The sequence below is a fragment of the Pinus tabuliformis genome, chromosome 7, assembly GCF_031772625.1.
Source record: "Pinus tabuliformis cultivar Carrire ecotype Pingquan chromosome 7, CPIR1, whole genome shotgun sequence".
In the NCBI taxonomy this organism is placed as follows: domain Eukaryota; kingdom Viridiplantae; phylum Streptophyta; class Pinopsida; order Pinales; family Pinaceae; genus Pinus; species Pinus tabuliformis.
This window is the reverse complement of record NC_142293.1, coordinates 70,043,553-70,051,166: the sequence shown is the minus strand read 5'-3', so window position 1 is coordinate 70,051,166 and position 7,614 is coordinate 70,043,553. Positions and strand designations below refer to the sequence as shown.

At 37.8% G+C, this 7,614-nt stretch overlaps 1 protein-coding gene across 1 annotated transcript; it reads left to right on the top strand.

The window, feature by feature from the left end:
• Nucleotides 1–802: 802 nt before the first annotated feature.
• LOC149245253 (UDP-glycosyltransferase 86A1-like) lies at nt 803–4,553 on the top strand. The gene is made up of 3 exons (XM_089457716.1): nt 803–2,087; nt 2,408–3,150; nt 3,367–4,553. The coding sequence occupies exons 2-3, from the start codon at nt 2,661–2,663 to the stop codon at nt 4,287–4,289; spliced, it is 1,413 nt and encodes a 470-aa protein (XP_089313842.1). The 5' UTR covers nt 803–2,087; nt 2,408–2,660; the 3' UTR covers nt 4,290–4,553.
• Nucleotides 4,554–7,614: the final 3,061 nt, after the last annotated feature.

The following is a 7,614-nucleotide window of genomic DNA, read 5'->3' as shown; positions in this document are numbered from 1 at the left end:
TTTTTAAGAATACTACACAATTTTTGGGAATTTTTGGTTGGCATAATGTTTGGGGAAACTACCTTGGAGTAAGGCATGAGTGAATGCAGTCCCAAAGGAGAAATGGGGTTACGCACTTGGGTGTTAGACAGTTGATGACATCTTGTTTCTTGGTGAGATATGCACCTCGGTCTAATGAAGATGCCATGCGAGCTAATGTTTTGCAATTAGATAAGGTTACTTGCAATATGGCATGTCTCTCGGAGTTGCACATCATTGAGAGTGCCTTGGGAGCAGAGTTTGAAGTTTTTCAAAGCTTCTAAACTGTTTTCATAGTTTTAAAACAGATTTTTGATGGTTTTGTAATTCTTTAACCTATATTTGAAGGGCAAATCACCGAGGGCAATTTGCTCATCAAATTCCAACCCTGCTTGGGAGTCATGAATATAACCTCCTTTGCCATATATCATTATTGCTATATCTCAAACTAAAGGAAAATAATGTGTCTCTCAATAGAATGAAAATGGGGCACGTGTCCTCGTCCCTGCAATCATTATAGGCCTCGTCCCTAAAATCATTATAGGGAAGAATATTTCTTAATATTTTTTTACTACGAGCATATGGAATATTTTTTATTTTGAAATAGAGGAAACATTAAGGTTAAGGGGTTAGCAACAATTATTTAGAGTCTGGAGTATTCCCATAAGACTTTCAGTTATAAAATCCATCCACTCAACTATGAAGTTTGATCACTTGCTATGATTTGGAATTTGTTTATTTGTAAAAAAAATATTTAAACTTTGATTGAAATCAGTATTTTGTATGTTAGGTTGGAAATGTTATATATGGAGAGAGGTAGGAACCGTGGGAGAAAATGGGGAAAATGAGCTCTGATAGGGTTTTCCATTGCATCAGGATTTGCAGGACCGCCGCAGCGGTGCGCTAGTCTAATCTTGGTGTTCACGAAGGAAATTTCCACTGTCCAGATCTAATCTAATGAGGCGAGTAAAAGGGGTTTCTCCATTGGTCTGAAGTCCACAGCTCGTTCAATAACGGGTTAAAGATTTGGCCTTGAGTTGTTTTGACTGGTGTCTTGGAGATCTCATTGTTTGCAGCAAACAATCTCTCCGGATGGGTAGATGGGAGATCGATGGCATTTTTGCTATCAATATGCTGGATCGCTCCTCTGCGATCGTGATCCTCTGGTCAACAATGTATTTAATTGTTGGATCCAGCTTTTTTGTGGTGATCGCAGGCTCTAAGGCCTTGTGTTGGTCAGATTCATCGCTTTTTCTTATGAATGATGGAGCTGGGGCCACAAAGTAGTGTTCCTATAATCGAATAATCTTCGAGATCTCTTATGTTGTATTTTTTATTGATGTCAGAGTCATGGTTGGGGCTTTTTACGCTGCAATCCTGGTTTTGAGCAATTTGGTAGATGGGATCTGAAGTTTGAGGTTGTGTGCAGACCCCTATCTTGGCTTCGGTATAAGTTGGGGCCACATCGGTGGCGAGGGTGCTTGCCCTTTGTCGATCTATGGAGGTAATTATTGGATCAATCTTTCATCAATAAGGGCGCGTTAGTATTATCGTCAAATTTGTTTGGAAGCGTGGGTTTCTTAACAGATCTGGGAGAGTTCATATGAGGCTCCTCTCAATTCTCAAAGTTGGAGATAGCGAAAAAAATTGAAGGAACCTGATAGTAGGAACCGAGATCTGGTTGTGAAAGATGAGTTTCAAATCTTTGTTAAAACTCTTGCGGGGAAATTAGTAACCATGAGGGTTTGGGTTGGGCATCTGGTACAAGATTTTAAGCAGAAGATTCAAGAAAAGCTGGATATTTCAGCAAATTTTCAAAGTCTGATTTATGCAGGGAAATCAATGAAAGAGGGCACCAAGTTGCAGGATTATGGAACTGAACATGATTCAATTATCTGCTTAAACTAGAGATTGAGTTGAGGTTGTCCTAGTAAAGATCCAACTTCTTTAAAGGATGTCGTAAAAGGAAGGATCGATTCACATAAAAATTCATATCAACTCCTTTATACTCCTGGTCTGTATATTGTGGAACAAATGAATCAGGGCCAGCTTTCACAGTAAACTTATAGGTAAATGAGCTCTATTCTGAATTTCATTTCAGAGCATTTATATGTAAATTTAACAATTTCTAGCCTAAAACCGAGGTCCTACATCAATAAATCTTCTCTACATAGAATTGAAAATTGTGTTTCTTCTCTACATAAAATTGAAAATTGTGATATTCACTTATTTTCCAGTAGATTTTTTTTTGTTGTAAAATTTGATACATTAAAAGATTAGATTTGGATTACGTTTTAAAAGAGGGAACATCCTATTTTTTGAGATATTTTTAGTTTTATCATATCTTTCTAATGGGTAATAACATGAGATGTTTTTGATTTTTCACCAGAAATCCAAAGGAATTTTTGAGGATATGATGTTCGACTAATGAAGGGTGGGTTAACCTCCCCATCTAGGAAAAAGACAAAATATGAACTTCGGCACATGCAAAATATTTTACTGAGGTATGTGGGATACGTATTAACATAGGACTCTGAAATTATGAAGGAGGCAGAAACGATGAATCTCTGCTTAGCACGGCTCTGTGGGACGTTATAAAACAATGGACATTGAAACGAAAGGGAAAATTGCTGTTGGCAAATATGGAGTGTGAAGGCAAAACGGGTATTCATGCCATAGCCGTTCCCATGCCTGGGCAAGGCCACATCAATCCCATGATGCAGCTCGCAAAGAAGCTGGCCTCCAAGGGCATTGCCATCACATTTGTCCTCACACAATCATGGCATAACATCATCACCCACGCTGATTCCAGCAACGGTGTCAATGCATTCGCCCACGCTCGAAATCTTGGCCTCGACATTCGGCTGGTGGCAATACCCGATTGCCTACCCGGCGAGTTCGAGAGATGGAACAAGTTCCACGAGTTTTGTCAGTCGCTGGATAATATGGAAAGCCATGTGGAGGAGCTCATAAACAATCTCAATCAATCCAGTGCAACGCCCGTCTCCTGCATTGTCGCTGATACTTTCCTCGGCTGGGCAGTGCCTCTCGCCAAGAAGCTGCGCCTGCTGTCCGTTTCCTTCTGGACGCAGAATGTGTCAGTCTTTTCCATCAATTTCCGTTCATATTCAGGTGATAATTATTTATTTAAATTTGCTGCTACAAATCACTGGCGAATAATCCCAATAGAGAATGAGATTGTTATTTAAAATCTCTGGAATATTTTGCTTCTAATATCGATTTGCACAGATTTGGGTTTATTAAACATCACTAGTCTATATTCAAACACTAATTCATGGATAATTGCCCCTGTTTTCTCAATATTGTAATGATTTGGGTGTTTTGCAGTGGAACGGCGGGCGGAACTTTTGACCACTTTACAACCCGCAGATGTTTCCTTGGGTTTAAAACGAAGCCCAGATGATGATATCGCCAGAGTGGTTGCTTGCTGTTTTCAAACCGTCAGAGAAGCAGACTGGGTTGTAGCCAATTCCTTCCAAGGGTTAGAAGGTCATGTAGTGGAGGCTTTGTGGGAGAAAATGCGAGTATATTGCGTGGGGCCATTGCTCCCTTCGGCGTACCTCGACCTCTCAGATCCTCGCGACTCCGTTGTCGGAACCAGCTGTCGGGTAGAGACGGACTGCACACAATGGCTGGACGACAAGCCCCGCAAGTCGGTCATATACGTCTCGTTCGGCAGTCTACTTCCCGTGTCGATAAGCCAAATAGAGGAAATAGCAATGGGTCTCAAGGCGAGCGATTATAGTTTTATTTGGGTACTTCGACGTCCGAACAACGAGTGCGCCGAAGTTTCATCCGTGCTGCCGGACGGCTTTCTGAACGAAACGAAGCAACGAGGAGTGGTTGTTCCTTGGTGCTCACAGCTGAAAGTGCTGTCTCATCCATCCATTGGCGGATTTTTCAGTCACTGCGGGTGGAACTCCACTTTAGAGAGCATCTCCTTCGGCCTCCCAATACTGGGATTTCCTCTCGGTGGGGAGCAATTTGTCAACTGCAAGTTCATAGTCGATGAATGGAAGATTGGGATGAGACTGAGGAGCGGCGATGATGGTGATGAGGTTATTGGCGGGATCGAAATAGCTGAAAAGGTGAGGAGACTGATGGAAGGAGAGGAGATGAGAGGGGCGGCCGAGAGACTGAGAGATGTTGTAAAAAGAGAAGGAAGGAAAGGAGGAACTTCTTACAGTAATTTGGAAAGCGTTGCAGAGGGGTTAAAGGCTAAACTCATTGAAAACAAGATAATATCATAGTCTTCAACTTGACCTAGTAGAGTCCTGTGAGAAGAGACTCATCAAATGAATGCATTATAGTGTGTAATCTAAAATTTGATAGTTAACCAAGGTAGTAGTGTATTTTGGGGTTTTTTTCCAATAAGTTTACGTCAAATTTCTCGGTGATTAGTTGGAACTGGACTTAAAAATTTGAAGCGTGAACTCTGCACTCTGAACGGTTTTATCGCGGAACCTAAAATTTATTATAGGCAAGTTCTAATTATTTTGTTTCCCACTATTTAATATTCTTGGAAGTGTACATATTTGGTGCATCTTATTGATAAGATCATTTAATACTGTACAGGTATTGGATCATACTGAATTATGTTGATACCTAGGTTTATTTTTTGAAATAAATTTTCAAAATTTTAATTCGAATGAATAATAAAAATTTAATCTCATGGAATATGATAAAGTAAATATTTACATTTCTCTAGGTTACATAGAGGTTTTTGGTGGTGACACTAGATTCATCATTCTTGACACAATCTTAGACCCATGTTCTATTTTATCACTGTCTATAATATAACATTAGATATAACATAATGTGATATGTTGCTTCTTCTTACATAGTGATCACACACAACCCAACCAAACCTTTGGAGCAGGAGAACACCATCTCATGAAACACCAAGGATATCTTCCATACGGCCAAATACCCATTCATGCACTGTAACTTTAATCTTCAATATTATGTATTAGATATATTGGGTTTCCGTGTATTTTCCATCAATAAGGGTAGGGTGTCCACCTAAATTAGAATGAACACCCAAGTTGATTTTCCAGTTGTTTTAGTGGCAATTTTTTTGTTAATCACCTCTTTTTTGAGTTAGGGGAACATGCCCACATAAATTAGAATGGGTGCATAAGTTGATTTTGCATGTTGTTTTAATGGTTGAATCTTTGTTAATCATCTCTATCTCGAATTTTTTTGGGTTGACTCTAAAAAGGAAGAACACAAAACCTTAAATGCAACGTTGTGTTTTTTAATGTCAATTATTATATTTGAAATCCTTAAAATAATCATGTCATGCATAGGCTTAGTTTATTAACTGCAACGGTGAAACTCAACATGAATTCTTAAGGGAAATTTGAAATTTGCTTTAACAGAGTAAGAAATTGTTTTGAAAGATTAGGGAAAGTTCACTCTAAAGATATTGCTTGTTTTATTTTGATGAATTTCTTGTAAGTTTCATTATTAACCATTGATCGTGAGATCAACTCTCACATAAGATCATTTTTGGTGGAATCACCTGCTTCACCCACAATTTAATATTACTAGCATCAATAATCTATACCTATTTATAGAGTACTTTTCACATCATGGTTTACTATGATTTCTGTTCATCTTAAATGTCCACTTACAAGACAAGCCTCAATCTTTAAATAATATGGAGATTGTCTTGCAAGGGTTTTTTTATTAGTTCCATGGAGAGTAGCAAGATTTATATCAGTGTCACGGAGAGTAACAAGAGTTATATCAATATTTTCCTGATTTTCATCTCCTCTTCTTCTTATCAAGGTTATGTTTCTATTGTGTTTTTCTTTGGTGTAGACTAAAAAGGATTGTTAGATAAAAATGTGAAGCTTTATGTGATTCACATTAGAGGTGAGTAGCGAAAATCTTAATTGGAAATATAGTAGTTCGAAATTGACTTAGCATTTAGTGACACTTACAAGACTGGTTGACTGGTCTGATCCAACCCCCGCTTTCAAGAGGGGTTGTTGCCTATTTTATTCAATAGATTAATGAAACAAATATAGGGGAGTGATTGGTGGCACTAGTGTGACAAATTTATGAATGAAACAAAATCTGGTAATGGTTCAAGGAAGTAATTGAAAATATATGTATCTTATGGACCAACTCTTCCACATTGTTTTCTTGCTTGAGGAAAGGCAAAGGCCTAATCTAGCAAATGATGTCGTAGTAGAGGAGTTATATTATTCATTGAACCCCATGAAATTTACAATTTGATACCTTCAACTACTTTATGAGAGTAACATTCAGAAGTTGGCCATATTAAGGGATCTCAACCTAAAGAAAATTCCCCTTCTTGGATAAATATTCAGGTCATCCCTACATAAGTTATAAACAAATTTTTAAGGTTTCAAAGGTTGGCCCTAATCTAATTTTAGGGAGTGAGTATAAATTGGCATGATGAATAATACACCCATGTGAGGATTGAAAGGTGCATCTTCAATCTCTTGTAGGAGATGATGAATATTAGAATTAGATTGGATATGATGATAACACTGAGAGGGAAAAACTGTTATAATCGCTGAAGTGTTTCTCCCTATGTTTTTTATCAGTATCCAATCAAAAAATCTTTCCATGACATATGCGATTCCATACAAGTTTGTATATCAGGTTTTTAGCCTCAAGTAATCCTTGAGTGCTATTGTCTAGAAGATAAAATGAAAATAAAAGCAAAGGGATAAATCAACCACAAGCAAAAACAAGTTTTGATTTCACTGATTTTGACGAACACTTCCCTTTTTCCCCATGTTGATTCCACCTTAATTATTTCCCATCAAAGGAATACTAAAATGACAAGCAAGATGACAATCTCATTGAGCCTACGTAGGAATGATTGCTCCACCAGATGCCACTCCAAATGTAGCCTCCTTCCCTATATTGTTCCTCATGTCATTTCCAAAGAAATTAGAGGCATTGTAACTAGTGTTTACTCATGTAGAAACCGAATATCCCCTCAACTACAATTCTCCATTGTCAAATCTTTTGAATATGCCCCTACCCTATTCTAATTCATTCGCCAATGTCTTGCAAAGTTTCCCTATAACTTCTTCTTGGAGAATTTGATTCAAGTCATATTAGGACACAAATTTGAGTTAGATACAGATTTGACTATGGGTACATGGGCATTTAGCATCTCTAGACTCTAGGGATGGCTAGATATCAAAGAAACATCTTAACAGAGTGAAAAATGCATCTCAATCTAGGAGGTGGATAAATAAAGAAATTACAAAATTAATGGTAATGTTTGAAAAAATATGTGATAGAGGTGGAGAGGTTTTTGAGGCAGTGAGAATGCACTAAGAAAACATGTTAATAACCATCCATACCAATTGTAAAGATGACGTTGATGATGACATTGATCATGGAGAAAGAAGAAGGGTTATATTATTTAGGAAGAAAAATAAGAAATGAAAATGAGACCATGACCATTGCAAGTGTTGTATTGTCAAGTTTGTAGCTTGCAAGCCAAGTACAATGAATTCGGGTTTGATTTAAAAAAAATGTGAACCTTGGGTAATTCAAAATGCCCCTCATTTGTATCTAGAT

Excerpts from the sequence above, each read along its gene's own strand:
- LOC149245253 (XM_089457716.1), top strand. The coding sequence starts at position 2,661 with ATGGAGTGTGAAGGCAAAACGGGTATTCATGCCATAGCCGTTCCCATG. Across the intron at positions 3,151-3,366 it reads CAATTTCCGTTCATATTCAG|TGGAACGGCGGGCGGAACTT; the intron begins GTGATAATTATT and ends GGTGTTTTGCAG.